The sequence below is a fragment of the Gigantopelta aegis genome, chromosome 12, assembly GCF_016097555.1.
Source record: "Gigantopelta aegis isolate Gae_Host chromosome 12, Gae_host_genome, whole genome shotgun sequence".
Classification (NCBI taxonomy): Eukaryota; Metazoa; Mollusca; class Gastropoda; order Neomphalida; family Peltospiridae; genus Gigantopelta; species Gigantopelta aegis.
The window spans coordinates 10,513,080-10,528,453 of record NC_054710.1 but is presented as its reverse complement, the minus strand read 5'-3'; the positions used below and the strand labels follow the sequence as shown (position 1 = coordinate 10,528,453).

The 15,374-nt window shown below is 39.1% G+C and overlaps 1 protein-coding gene across 2 annotated transcripts in view; it reads left to right on the top strand.

Annotated features, from left to right (window-relative positions):
- LOC121386439 (serine/threonine-protein kinase SIK3-like) overlaps positions 1-5,263 on the top strand; it is an 89,006-nt gene extending 83,743 nt beyond the window's left edge. For both annotated transcript variants that reach the window (XM_041517337.1, XM_041517338.1), the window contains 2 exons: positions 733-819; positions 2,487-5,263. In XM_041517337.1, the coding sequence (XP_041373271.1) occupies positions 733-819; positions 2,487-4,118 (1,719 nt within the window). In that variant the 3' untranslated portion in view covers positions 4,119-5,263. The remainder of the gene's footprint in view (positions 1-732; positions 820-2,486) is intronic.
- The last annotated feature ends 10,111 nt before the right edge of the window (positions 5,264-15,374 follow it).

Here is a 15,374-nt window from a genome sequence, read left to right as displayed (position 1 = left end):
CGCTCGATGTGTGGTCGGTCCATTGGGCTATTTCTCGTTCCAGCCAGTGCAGTTTTTGTTGTGCAATGCATCGTTGTTTGATTTGTCATAGCCCAGTGGTAAAGCGCCCGCTCGATGTGTGGTCGGTCCATTGGGCTATTTCTCGTTCCAGCCAGTGCAGTTTTTGTTGTGCAATGCATCGTTGTTTGATTTGTCATAGCCCAGTGGTAAAGCGCCCGCTCGATGTGTGGTCGGTCCATTGGGCTATTTCTCGTTCCAGCCAGTGCAGTTTTTGTTGTGCAATGCATCGTTGTTTGATTTGTCATAGCCCAGTGGTAAAGCGCCCGCTCGATGTGTGGTCGGTCCATTGGGCTATTTCTCGTTCCAGCCAGTGCACCACGACTGGTATATCAAAAGCTGTGGTATGTACTACCCTGTCTGTGGGATGGTGCATATAAAAGATCCTTTGCTGCTAATCGAAAGAGTATCCCATGAAGTGACGACATGGGTTTCCTCTCTCAATCTGTGTGGTCCTTAACCATATTTCTGACGCCATATAACCGTAAATAAAATGTGTTGAGTGCATCATTAAATAAAACATTTCCTTCCTTCCTTGATTTGTGTGAGGTAATTCACAACATTACATCATCCTTGCAAGTGCTTTCCATTGCGACATCACAGAGTTGTGAGAATGTAGTGAATTTAGTCCTCAGAAGTAATAACTGTGTCATGATTGAGTTGTGTGTTTTACAGAAACAGGTGAGCGGTCTGGATGCAGAGAAACAATCAGAACGACAGCAGCAACATGCACTACACCGGAAACAACAACAATCCTTTACGGTAAACAGAATATAATCCCTTTGAAAACAACAATCCTTTAAGGTAAACAGAATATAATCATTTTGTAAACAAAAATCCTTTAAGGTAAACAATATAATCCTTTCGTAAACCACAATCCTTACATGTAAACCGTGACACAAACACACTCCTTTCAGGTAAACAGTATAATCCTTTCATAAACCAAAATCCTTAAGGTAAACAAACCCACAATCCTTTCAGGTAAACAAACCTACAATCCTTTCAGGTAAACAATATAATCCTTTCAGGTAAACAAACCACAATCCTTTCAGGTAAACAAACCCACAATCCTTTCAAGTAAACAATATAATCCTTTCAGGTAAACAAACCACAATCCTTTCAGGTAAACAAACCACACTCCTTTCCGGTAAACAGAATATAATCCATTCATAAACCAAAATCCATACAGGTAAACCTTTACAACCCCCCTCCTTTCAGGTAAGCATAATATAATCCTTTCGTAAACCACAATCCTTACAGGTAAACTGTGCCGCAAACCTACACTTCTGTCAGGTAAAGAAACCACGATCCTTTTAGGTAAGCCTTCACATAAAGCACAATCTACAGGCTAGTGTGTGCATGGTTTTAAAAACTTGATTTCAAAATTTCACATAACTGATCCCCTTTTCCCCAATTTGGATCTCGATGTCTGATAATATTAACTGTGAAGGTCTACATTATTGAATGAGGGATGGGGAAGATGATTTCTATTAAAAGGACCATCCAATTTGGCTCTCAATGTCTGATAATATTAACTGAGAAGGTCAACATTATTAAGGGGGATGGGGAAACTCATTTCTATTAAAAGGACCATCCAATTTGGCTGTCAATGTCTGATAATATTAACTGAGAAGGTCAACATTATTAAGGGGGATGGGGAAACTCATTTCTGTTAAAAGGACCATCCAATTTGGCTCTTAATGAATATTAACTGTGACGTCTACATTTTTAAAAGGGGATGGGGAAACTCATTTCTATTAATAGGACCATCTCATTTGGCTCTCAATGTCTGATATTAACTGTGATGGTCTACATTATTAAAAGGGGATGGGGAAACTCATTTCTATTAATAGGACCATCTCATTTGGCTCTGATGTCTGATGATATTAAGTGTAAAGATCTAAATTATTAAAAGGGGGATGGGGAAACTAATTTCTATTAAAAGGGCCATCCAATTTGGCTGTCAATGTCTGATATTAACTGTGATGGTCTATATTATTGAAACTGGGATGGGGAAGCCGATTTCTATTAAAAGGACCATCTCATTTGGCTCTCAATGTCTGATAATATGAACTGTAAAGGTCTACATTATTAAAAGGGGATGGGGAAGATGATTTCTATTAAAAGGACCATCTCATTTGACTCTCAATGTCTTATAATATGAACTGTAAAGGTCTACATTATTAAAAGGGGATGGGGAAACTAATTTCTATTAAAAGGACCATCCAGTTTGGCTCTTGATGCCTGATAATATTAACTGTGAAGGTCTAAATTATTAAAAGGGGGATGGGAAAAACTCATGTCTATTAAAAGGACCATCCTGAGTTTGCTTATTATAAAGGCTGTGTTAATGACAAACCTCTTGAACTGGAAGCACACACAGGGTTTCTCTGTACCATTTTCTGACACTGCTGACCTATTTTTTCCAGACCAATCCTACATTGCAGCGGTCTCCGGTACCATCTCCGCCTCTCCCCGGATCACCCAGTTTCCAACGGCAACAGGTGCAGCCAGCCACCGCGGAGACCCTCTCCAACAACCTGTACCAGCACCTGCAGCGTCTGCACCTGCAGCAGATCCAGACGACGACTGCAGCGGCGCCGTTTACACGAACCAGTCCACCGACCCTCGGTTCCATCATCAGCCCTCCACAGCCCATCATCGACCACTCCACCGGCCAACAGAACTACACCCACCTGCTACAGAACCTATCGCAGGGCCTGACGCCCACCCACCAGCGAAGCAGCCCCCCGCCTGTGTTCCAGAACCTGCACATCATCCAGGAGGACATCCACGTGGATCTGTCCTGCCCCGAGGACGAGGAGATGCAGGACATATCAAAACAGATGACTACTGGTGGTGGTGGTGGTGGTCACAGCAGTGAGAGTGTCCTAATCTCGGCCTCGGCTGGCCGCGATGTCAAGCACAGACAGTTTGTCGGAACACCGCAGATCAGCATCACTGATACTCAGGGTCACGTGACGGCCGTTTCCACGGCAGACGACGACAGTGCAATGGACACAAAAGAGGCAGCTGCCACCACCGCTGCTGCCACTTCCAGACTGTCGTCAACGATGTCTGCGGGGGTGGCGGTGTGTGCCAGTGCCATGACGTCGGTCGGCGGTTCACCGCCCGGGACGTCGAAGTCGCCAGCTCATCAAGTGTCGAGCCCGTGCGGGGTGGCGGTCGGTGGTCCGGAAACCTTCCCGAAGTCGCAGGTTCTCCACACGTACCCAATGCACATGTTCAACAGCTGCATCAACACGGACCTGTCGAGTATCCAACCCCCAGTGTCGGCGCTGGCGGACCTCCAGCACAGCGAGCTGAAGTCGCTGTACAACACGCAGTACGCTCTGAGCATGAACCGCATGCAGAGGGTGTCACCGCCGCCGCGCTTCAGGCGACACCACACGATGCGCGAGGCGACAAACACGTTCTTTCAGCAGCCGCCGCCGGTCATCCAGAACTACCCCTTCATCGACTTCAGCACAGTGCCCGTCGTCGGCAGCGAACAAACGTTTCACAACCATTCACAATTTATGGACTTCCATTCTGTGCCAACGGAGAGCGTTAATGTTAGCAGCGTTAATGTTAGTGTCGATGCTACCACTACTACTACTACCACCATTTCTTCAATCTCCTCGGACACTGTGCTCGATTTATCGGTGGCCGACAAAAAATCCGACCCCCGGTTAGCTGCTTCGCATTCCCCAGTAGTCAATAACAACTCCCCTTCCCCTTCTTCACCGGTGAACGGGTGCATTTATTCGGACGTGAGGTCATGCGCAGATCCGTCCAACGTTCTGATCGACATCAACCCGGACCTGCACAAGAGCGTGGAGGATGTGCTGTTGGCTATCAAACAGATGCTGGACACACGGCGGCCCGACGTGGAGTACTACTGCTCGGACACGATGTTCCAGCTGAGGAACAATGACCTGCAGATGGAGCTGGAGGTTTGTGAGGGCGATATGCCGCGCGTCCAAGTACGCAAGCTATCGGGTGATAATCTCCTGTACACGAGACTCTGCAATGACCTGCTGTCGTGTGTCAACAACTAGAGTGTATTCGAAACTTCTGGAGGAAGGGTGATGATAACTAGAGTGTATTCGAAACTTCTGGAAGAAGGGTGATGATACTTCTCCTGCAATGACCTGCTGTCACGTGTCAACAACTTGAGTATTTACAGATACGCAAGCTGTCGGGTGATAACGTTCTGTACACGAGACTGCAATGATCTGCTGTCGTGTGTCAACAACTAGAATATATTCGAAGCTGTTTTTGGAGCGGGAAATAGGTTTTTGGAGTGGGAAATAGGTTCTTGGAGCGGGGAAACGGGTTCCTAAAACATTTTAATGAGGCAATAACATGAAAAGGTTGACAATATTCCTTCTGCCATGACCTTCTGTTATGTCAACGACTAGAGTGTATTCTAAGCTGTTCTTGGAGTGGGAAACAGGTTCCTAAAATGTTTTAAAGAGGCAAGAACATGTTTTCAAATTCCACAAATATGGAAGGTTGATGATATTTCAACAATTAAGAGTGTATTCGAAACTTCTGGAGCAGGGAACAGGTTCCTAAAATGTTTTAAAGAGGCAAGAACATGTTTTCAAATTCCACAAATATGGAAGGTTGATGCTATTTTAACAATTAAGAGTGTATTCGAAACTTCTGTAGCAGGGAACAGGTTCCTAAAACATTTTAAAGAGGCAACACGTTGTTTTCAAATTCATCACACATAGAAAGGTTGATATTCCTTCTGCAAACAACCTTCTGTCATGTATCAACCACTAGTGTATTAGAAGCTGTTCTTGAAGCAAGGAACAGGTTCCTAAAACATTTAAAGAGGCAATAACACGTTCATGCTTTGAAATTCCACACGTGGGAAGGTTGACGATATTCCTGGTGATGTGGTTGTGAGTATAGAACAGATTCTGAAACATTCACAAAAGCTGTTTCGAATACACGCCTAGATTCTACCAGGACTGCTGAATTTTTTTTAGGGAGTTCTCTCCCTTGTTGCTGATGGCAGTAAACGTCTGCCAGAGTTAACCCCCTTTGTACAGCACTTTCCTGTGTGAAAGAGATTATGTTGCGTGAGAGGACTGCTGTTGGAGCAGCCATTTTTTTTATTCTTTTGTCCGTCCGTCTGTATAAAAGAAATTTGTTTTAACTGTATAAATTGCATGATAGTGCAACAAAAGGTGATATGCTTGGTTTGTAAATTTTACAATGTACAAAAAATGTAAGGTTTTGACTAACTTGAAATACACATGTATGCATGTAGTGTTGTAAAATGTCGCTCTCAGTTTTATACCATATTATGTTGACTACCAAACACAATATACCATATTATGTCGGATTCCCAACAATATATACCATATTATGTCGGATTCCCAACACAATATACCATATTATGTCGGATTCCCAACACAATATACCATATTATGTCGACTACCAAACACAATATACCATATTATGTCGGATTCCCAACACAATATTTCTCTCAATAGGTCTTCAAACAAGGCTGAACTGGCCATTACAGTAAATGATTAACTTGTATAAAAAAAAAAATGAGTTACTTTACAAATCTGAATATTTCAAATTTGAAATAAATATTTTTTATCAGAACAAATAAACAGAGATTATTAAATGAGCTCATTTGTCGAACTGATTTTTCAAAACGAGTGTCAGGATTCTTGTATTGCCTGAGCGAGAGTGAGGATAATACTTTAATCGGGACATACGTTTCGTAAAATCAGTATGACCAACACACAATTGTAATAATTTCTTTATTGTGCTTTATATATATATATATATATATATATATATATATATATATATATATATATATGAAGAGTTCGGGCGCAAAACGCGATATAAACCCTTTTCTTTCTAGTTTTTAGTTAAAGCCATTATTGTACGTCAGTAAGGGCTAATCGTAGACCCGCTGATTTACTGCAAAACGTGATTGATCCTTATGAAATTGTATTCGGTAAATCCCGTTTTTTAAAAATCAAAACGCGATATAAACCATTTTCTTTCTAGTTTTTAGTTAAAGCCATTACTGTATGTACGTAAGGGCTAATCATAGGCCCGCTGTTTTGCTGCAAAACGTGATTGATCCTTATGAAATTGTATTGGGTCAATCCCGTTTTTTTTTTTTTTATCAAAACGCGATACATGCCAATTAAAAAACCCATTTTTACTGAAAATTAATATATTGCGTTTTGCACCTGAACTTTTCATATATATATATATATATATTTTAATGAATAACAAGGACTATGTGAAAACGTTTCTAACTAGAAGGGAGACGACGAAATTACTTAATTTTCAGAACTGATGTCTTTTTGGTCATGTTATGACGTCGCTTCCTAAAATTCCGTCTTTGGTTGGTCACGTGATTACTTATTATTACATGTGTGCTTCGTATGATTATTAATAAGTCTGTTATGTATAACCAAAACTGGCAAATCCCTGCATAACTCGGTTATGTTTTTTCACTTGTACATGTAACTATTATAATGAACCTTTGTATAATACTATCCTGGGTGGGGTTTTTTATAATATTGATACACATTTCTGATAAAAGCTGGTCTTTTTTTTTTTTAAATTAATTAATTTTATTTTTTAAATATTTAAAAATGGTGGGGGTTTTTACATGCAACTAAATATACATAAGGTTACCCATGATAGTATAGCCAGAAGAATTGTATGTGCAGAAATATAGTGTACTAAAATAAGATAATGCACATCAAATATTAGTACTTAATTACTTGTCACAATTACTGTTTTATTGCCCATATGGTTAAAAATATCTTCATACATATCAAAGTGATACATCCCATTAGTGGGACGCCACACTTCCTGACGTCATTGATTGGCACACTACAACCTTACAGGAATGTCAAACCAAACAAATTGAGATTGATTATGGGTAATAAATAGGATATTAAACTCGCTACCATTTCGTATCATGTTCATGTCCCTCATAAAATAATTTTCATTGTCACTCGCTAAAGCTCGTGACAACTGAAAATTATTTCACTCTGGACATAAACATGATACGAAATGGAAGCTGGTTTAATATCCTATTAATATTTACATTCACAGCAAAAGTACATTGACTCTGGTTCCGAGATGCTCATCCTCTTCTGTTTTATATAAATGCATTTTGTGCAGCTACAATCACTTAAGACCAATAGGCCACATGTACAATCAGTCAATCAACCATTTAACTCGTACTTACATCCAGTGCTCGGTCTACAGGCTGGTAGGTACTGGGTTCGTATCCCAGTCGAGGCATGGGATTTTTAATCCAGATACCGACTCCAAACCCTGAGTGAGTGCTCCGCAAAGCTCAATGGGTAGGTGTAACCCACTTGCACCAACCAGTGATCCATAACTTGTTCAACAAAGGCCATGGTTTGTGCTATCCTGCCTGTGGGAAGCGCAAATAAAAGATCCCTTGCTGCCTGTCGTAAAAGAGTAGCCTATGTGGCGACGGCGGGTTTCCTCTAAAAAAACCCAGTGTCAGAATGACTATATGTTTGACGTCCAATAGCCGATGATAAGATAAAAAAGCAATGTGCTCTAGTGGCGTCGTTAAATAAAACAAACTTTACTTTTTTACATACTTACCTCCACTGCAGGTTTAAGTACGACTGTCTGGGGCACATCCTCCGAGATTTCTCAGTGGATGTGTGCTAGACTAGTCACATTTTCAAATTAATTGTTTTTTGTTTTTTGTTTTTTTTAAACGACACCATTAGAGCACATTGATTTATTAATCATCAGCTATTGGATGTCAGACATATGGTAATTTTGACATAGTGTCTTAGAAAGGAAACCCGCTACATTTTTCCATTAGTAGAAAGGGATCTTTTAAATGCACCATCCCACAGACAGGATAGCACATACCACGGCCTTTGGTATACCAGTCGTGGTGCACTGGCTGGAATGAGAAATTAAGGTTCAAGCACGCTGTACTGGCAACACACCTCAGCTATCTGGTCTGTCTGTACACGAGTGGATTAGTTGTTAGTGGTTAATGAGAGAGAAGAGGGTGTAGTGGTCTTACACCTATCCATGGGTCATTAAAACTCACTCTGGGTGGTAGCCGGTATTGGGCTGCGAACCCAGTACCTACTAGCCGTATGTCCAATGGCTTAACCACTACACCACCGAGGCCGGTCTTTGGCTATTTAATCATTTAAGCAAAAAGTTGTAATTAATGTATAATTTAGTGGTTTAAAAAAACCCCAGAAAAATCAACGGTCAAATATTTGTTACACTGCTGGCAATAATCTTAAATAAATTTGTCAAACTATCACATTCTGGTATTAGGTATGACAATGTTATTTGAAATCGTACAGTATTTATTTACCTGTACAACTGAAACGAGAAACTACAGTCTAAACAGTCTAGATATAAAAAAACAATACAGGGATGGATGCAGGATTTTTCTAGGGAGGGTGTGTGGTGGTGTTTCAAGTGGGGGTCCGTTCAGTATTCCGGGAGGGGTGCAGTGTATTTAAAAAAAGGCAGTATTCAGAAGTACATTAAGAGGCATTGTAATATAAAAGTCTGTTTTGTTTAACGACACTACCAGAGCACATTGATTTATTAATCGTCAGCTATTGGATGTCAAACATATGGTAATTTTGACAGTCATAGAGAGGAAACCCGCTATATTTCTGCATTATAATATGGTAAATCATCTTCCAAGACCTTAAGCCAATCAAGTTATTTAATGTCCCAGACCTTAACATGAAAAACAAATTGAGCGGAATGATGTCTTGCTCCCTTAACTTAGATTATGGGGAGCCATTTAATACATTACCATATTGATACCATATCAATTCACATAAGGGGAGCAAAAAAATAATTCTCCTTGAAGTAGTTTCAAGGGAGTAACCGCTCCCCTTTAATTGTGAGGTATGATTCGGTAATGGTAGGGGCTGGGATGTGCTATTTAATATATTACCATATTGATACCATATCAATTCACATGATAAGGGGAGCTAAAAATAACTCTCCATGAACTAGTCTTAAGGGAGTAACCGCTCCACTTTAATTGTGAGGTAAGATTCGGTAATGGGAGGGGCTGAGATGTACCGACTGAAATTATTAGTACTCCATGTAAATATTAGGGAATGACCGTGACAATGTTAGTACGGTGCCGTCACTTCAAATAAGGGGCTGGTGTTGGTGTACCCCCTGTAATTCCCACCTGTTTTATCTTAATACCTGTGCCTTGTTACGCTATCAGTTCGTTATTGTGTGAAATTGTGACAACATTGTGATAGAATGAATGTTAATTTTCAACTTGTCTTGTTACGCCTAGATCACATTATATGACGCGACGCAACGCAACTCAACTGTCGAGTTGAGTAGCGTGGTGTAGTGTGTATTGAAAAACCAGTCATCTGTGACTGTTTTTTAGTCGGCCCGACGGTCAATAGTGTGAATAAGTTGTGGCTCATGACACGACAATTCAGTTGAGTGGCTCGCAACGCGACCATTCAGTTGAGTCGCATCGCATCATGTCGCCTAATGTGATGTAGGCTTTAGGGGATGGATTTTTAAATAAATGTAGCTACACTCAATACTCCATGATAAAATGAGAACTTTCCGAAATGAAAACGCCACAATTCAGGAGTAAATATTAATGTAGTTGACAATATATATATATATATATATACAGTGTGAAACCTTCAATACTGGACCCTTTGTAATCCGGAATTTCCTCTAATCCGGACATTTTACCCAGTCCCTTTTTAAAAACCAGGACAGGACTTAACCTCTATAAACCAGATCCCTCTTTATAACTGGACATTTGTCTTGGTCCCAAGGGTGTCCGGTTTAGAGGGGTTTCACTTGTTGTTTTTTCTAATAATTATATTGGATTGGTCACAAATGTGGAACTAACAAGTGTTCTAGTACTTCACTATATATTTTATTGGTAATTTTATTTAAACAATTTACACATACATACAATGTATAATACAATACATTTACTTCATTCTAGCAAAATATTTTATCTGTTTTGTTTTAGGTCTATAATTCCTGTTTGGCTTGAAAAGCAAAACTGTTTTGGAAACAACAAAAAAACATTGCTCAGTATATAGAAAACCCCCAGCAGTACTCGCCCATTGTAAGAATGTATACACAGGGTTTCTGCCAGAAAGAAATTTTTGGGTATGGCGCTGTGGAATTGAAGAAAGGAAGGAAGGAAATGTTTTATTTAACGATGCACTCAACACATTTTATTTATGGTTATATGGCGTCGAACATATGGTTAAGGACCACACAGATATTGAGAGAGGAAACCCGCTGTCACCACTTCATGGGCTACTCTTTTCGATAAGCAGCAAGTGATCTTTTATATGCACCATCCCACAGACAGGGTAGTACATACCACAGCCTTTGATATACCAATCGTGGTGCACTGGCTGGAACGAGAAATAGCCCAATGGGTCCACCGACTGGGATCGATCCCACACTGACCACGCATCGAGCGAGCGCTGTACCACTGAGCCATGTCCCGCCCCCTATGGAATTGAATGCAACCAGGTCAATAGAATGGGAGGCCTCCCCCAGAAAGAAAATGGGTTACGTTTAGGGTTAGGGTTAAGAAAATCTTGCAGTAATGATAAGAGTAATTAATTTTATCAAAAAGTCAATTTTAAATTTTTTTTTAAACAGTTGTGTATAGGCCATACCCGTTTTACCCTCTGGCAGAAACCCTGATACCATGTGCTCATGGAGTTTGAAGTTACATTTTTTTAAATATAAAAAGAAGAGAAGAGAAATTATAATTTCACACTCCCATGACCAGATAGATATACATATATATTTACAATGGGCGAGTGTTGTTTTATTTAAATCTTGATTAATGTTTATATAATGGAACATTAAAATTGAACATTTTTATTATTTCCAAAACACTTATCCTTTTTTGTTTTTTTAAATATATCAAGCCATGCAAACTGGAATTACTGAGAAAACAAACGGTTAAAAAAAGTTTTGCTAGAATGAGTTACAGTACATAAATACTGTTCATCCACTGAGATTTACATTGCAGTATATTTATCTTAAGTCGGGCAGTTTAGCATGGATTTCATTGATAAATAGTATATGTGTAGTGAGACCCTAGTTAACAGAAAGAAGGTCAGCTTTTCATGAATTCTTTAATTACAATTTCCATTTCAATGAACTCTCTGAAGTGTAACTGTTCTTTTGCAATAACCATATCATACATATCCTTACATTGAGCCATATCACTTAAATTGTTATTTTAAATTTTAAAAATAAACATTTTCCTTAACATTGTTGAATATCCGAGACTTTATTTTTTACTTGTGTGCCATTTCAAAAAAGCTATTAACATTGATGGTTAATTACAACAAAGTTTTATTCCACAAATATATGATAGATGTGAGACACAAAGGTAGTTTCCTTACACAGAAACTAAAAACATTTGATAATTTTCACCTTTCATGAATCCTTAGCCTGACCTCAACACCAGATGAGTTGAGGTCAAGAGGTCAGATTGTTTCAGTATGGTAAAAAAAAATTGTTTTATTTAACGACGCACTCAACACATTTTATTTACGGTTATATGGCGTCAGACATATGGTTAAGGACCACACAAACTTTGAGAGGAAACCCGCTGTCGCCACTACACAGGCTACTCTTTCCAATTAACAGCAAGGGATCTTTTATTTGCACTTCCCACAGGCAGGATAGCACAAACCATGGCCTATGTTGAACCAGTTATGGATCACTGGTCAGTGCAAGTGGTTTACACCTACCCATTGAGCCTTACAGAGCACTCATTCAGGGTTTGGAGTCTGTATCTGGATTAAAAATCCCATGCCTCAACTGGGATCCGAACCCAGTACGTACCAGCCTGTAGACCGATGGCCTAACCACGACACCGGTCTTTAAGTATGGTAAGACATGGGGGAATTACCTGTCTTACCATCTCTACCTAAATGTATCAAATTTGAAGATTTTCATCAAGGGCTTTAGATAGCAACGAAGTTAAAGTTTGTTTTGTTTAATGACACCACTAGAGCACATTGATGTATTAGTCATCGGCTACTGGATGTCAAGACTATAAATAACAACAAATACAAGGCAATAAATGTTTTGTCCAAAATTTGTATGCCCAAAATAATCACAACCGAATTAAGTACGAACATGCTGGGGTTTGGGGGGGGGGGGGGGGGGGGGCATATCAAATATGGACAACTCATTTGTATGAAGTACATTTCTGTGAAAACACAATCTATTAAGCACCGACATTAAAAAATATTTCGAATACATTTACATGTAAAATATTTTTAAAGTTTTTTTTAAATAAAAGCAACAAATAATAGGTTCATTTGAGAATGCATTAAACTTTGATGACTGGTCGGTTGTGATAACCGATGGAGACAGTATAGTTATCAGACAGTAGTTATCGGATGTTATCATGTACCACAAGAGCTTGATATTTGTGTACGATTGTTTTGATTAATTATTGCGTGACAGGGGGTACGAATGATCTTCCTGTGAAATGTTCCACAACTCTGCCACATGTTGTTTTACCTGAATTATCTGTCCCTATTTGTACATTTTCCCACACTGTTTATATATAACAAGGGAATAAAACAGATATCAGTTGTTTATACCGTCTTGTCTTACTTGAATTAATCTTAACAGGGTTTTCTCTTTGGGGGGGGGGGGTGGGGGGGGGGTGTGTGTGATGTAGCTCAGTTGCATTCTTTGTGTTGTATGCTAGTTATGGTATGCGACACATCACAATCCCAACTTGTATTTGCACGCAAAGGATGATCCTATAAGAACGGATAATAAAGATATGATCCCTAAACTAAAAGTTTATGGACGGAAAAAAGAAAGAAAGAAATGTTTCATTTAACGACGCACTCAACACATTTTTATTTATGGTTATATGGCGTCAGACATATGGTTAAGTACCACACAGATTTTGAGAGGAAACCCGCTGTCGCCACTACATGGGCTACTCTTTCCGATTAGCAGCAAGGGATCTTTTATTTGCGCTTCCCGTTTTATGGACGGATGGACAATGCCATATAATACCTGTCAAAACAGTTTGTTTGGTTTAACAACACCACTAGAGCACATTGATTTATTAATCATCGGCTGTTGGATGTCAAACGTGGTAATTTCAACATAGTCTTAGAGAGGAAACCCGCTACATTTTTTCATTAGTAGCAAGGGATCTTTTATATGCACCATCCAACACAGGAGAGCACATATCACGGCCTTTGATATACCAGTTGTGGTGCACAGGCTGGAACGAGAAATAGTCCAATGGGTCCACCAACAGGGATCGATCCTAGACCAATCGTGCATCAAGCGAGCGCTCTACCACTGGGCTATGTGCCGCTCCCATAATACCTGTCAAAGACGAGTGTATAAACAAAACAGTAAGGGATCTTTTTTAATGTAATTTCCAATAAACAGGACAGTACATGCCACAGCCTTTAAGATTACCAGTCGTGGGGCACTGGTTGGGATGGAAAAAAAAACTCGGTCCATTGACATTTGACTGAGAAACGACTTACGGTTGCTGGGTAATAACATAGGAGATAACCATATGGAGTTTTTAGATTTGCGAGTGTTATTGTCTATTTGATCCTGCAAATGTCATTTTTGACCGAAGGCATTAGCCTGAGATAAAAAAAATAAACATTTGCGGGCATCAAATGGACCATAACACCCGCAAATCTAAAAACTCAATATGGTTATGTCCATTATAAACTGGATTGTTTTTTCAGTGGAACTAACTGTATATTTGACATTTCTTGAAAAAAAAAATACCCTGGCTACAATCTAACTGTAGACCCTTGAATCGTCAACTTTGCCTATTCCAATTGCTAATGACTTTCTAATGACATCATTAGCCTTCCAGATGTTATTTTCATTTTGATCCCGGAAAAATAATGTAATTAACCAATCACAATACAGAACACACTCACCATCAGTTTACACTACAGTATAATGTATTCAGCTGTGGCAATCACCAGCTAAAAAAACAACCATGGATTGCTTTCTAGTTGACTTTACGGTTGGGTTACATTCATTTTTATTACATACCTGTGCAATTTTACTATGGTGATAAAGACATTTATTACATACCTATTCAATCTTACTATGGCGATAAAGACATTTATTACATACCTATTCAATCTTACTATGGCGATAAAGACATTTATTACATACCTATTCAATCTTACTATGGCGATAAAGACATTTATTACATACCTATTCAATCTTACTATGGGGATAAAGACATTTATTACATACCTATTCAATCTTACTATAGTGATAAAGACATTTTGAAACCGTGTAATAAATTTATTTTGTATATGCATATATGTGCGATATGGACCAGAACTTTTAAATGGGGAATTCCCTTTTTCTTTTTACTGCAGTTAGCGCCTTTTAGATAGTGATGTCATATATGATTTACAAATTACGTCACATCGTATTTGAAACATTACACACGGCTGCTGCAGAGTATGATTCTTAAAGTTTGGTGAATACATGAAAGGAGTATTAATCATAGATTTAAGAAAGAGTTGTTATGACATTAAATTGAAATTTTATTTTGTAAAAAATAAAAGAAGGTATGTAATAAATACCAAACTTCACATACATTGGTTTTGCTTGCTATTTATTGCACAAGCTTATTTAGCACAAGAACGTACACTCAACTGCTACGCGGTTTCGTGGTATATATTCTTGCACCAAATAAACTCTTGCAATAAATAGGAAGCGAAAACAAAGTATTTGAAGTTCTGTATATATATATTTATCCTGCAACCACTGTTTCCATTGACAGATTATGATCACCGATTAAAGCAAAGTCATAAACGTATACTAGCAGATTATCACTTTAGACGTCACTCGTATGACATCATATGCATAGCTACATTACAAAATTGCTCATTTGACCTCTAGGTCATCGTAAAATCTGGCTGAAATAATAGCTTTTCCCCTTAATTTTTATGGTCTGCAGGATAAAGATAATAACTAGTTACTGACGTTGGATATCGGCTTTATCCTGTGAAGGTTAGAATGGCGAATGCAGTGAGGCTCTGCCGAGCTGCATTCGCCATTCGACCCGAGCAGGATAAAGCCGATATCTTAAGACAGTAACCATTTATTTCTTTTATCCTGCAATCCTAAAGGAATATTCAGAAAATTATTATTTATTCTAGTTTTGTGTACGCAAATAGAGTATTGTCAACCTAGCAAGGCTTTTGCTGCATGACGTC